The 594-nt window shown below is 41.9% G+C and overlaps 1 protein-coding gene across 1 annotated transcript; it reads right to left on the reverse strand.

Moving 5' to 3' along the window:
• Window positions 1-462, reverse strand: TM35_000561240 (uncharacterized protein; the record flags this gene model as incomplete). Its single annotated transcript, XM_029030834.1, has 1 exon — window positions 1-462. A coding segment is annotated over one exon (462 nt), but the record flags the coding sequence as incomplete, so codon positions are not given.
• Between the last annotated feature and the right edge of the window lie 132 nt (window positions 463-594).

Genomic DNA, 594 nt, shown 5'->3' on the forward strand with positions numbered 1-594 from the left:
ATCTTGTGCCCTTTCGAGATCATCTGCAATCTTGACATAACCTTCTGCCTTAAGATGATAATACACACATAGAGCTATGTTATCCAACTTATCCCATTTTATCCAATATAGAGGGTAATGGGTGTCAATAAACTCTTTTGTGCGAGCCAACTCTGCGCTATGCTGGGCTATTTGTGCTTCCTTGGAGTCAGCTCCGTGCTTGTATTTCATCCAATCTGCATAGCACAAATCTCTCTCGTACTCAGCAGCATATCTTTGTTCAACGATTTCAATAAGAGCTACTTCTGCATTCCACACCTCCGCCCAAGCGAAATAATGCTCTTTGGTGCCCTCCTGTGTTTTCCGTACCCAAGCCTCTTTCTCATCCACTTCCTTCTTAGCAGCTGCTTCGGCCTGTTTGGCAGCTTGGTAACGCTCGACGGCGGCATCGTATTTGGCCTGTAATTCAGAATCCGTGCTCATGGTTATATTTTATAATAATGTAAATATCTACATGTGGAAGATTGTAGACACAAAATTTTGAAACAGTCAACAATGTGGATTATAAGTGATCCAGTTACTGCAATTATGAGGAAAAGCACAAACAAACAAGAC

Source organism: Trypanosoma theileri (genome assembly GCF_002087225.1).
Source record: "Trypanosoma theileri isolate Edinburgh chromosome Unknown TM35_Tth_56_V1, whole genome shotgun sequence".
NCBI lineage: Eukaryota > Euglenozoa > Kinetoplastea > Trypanosomatida > Trypanosomatidae > Trypanosoma > Trypanosoma theileri.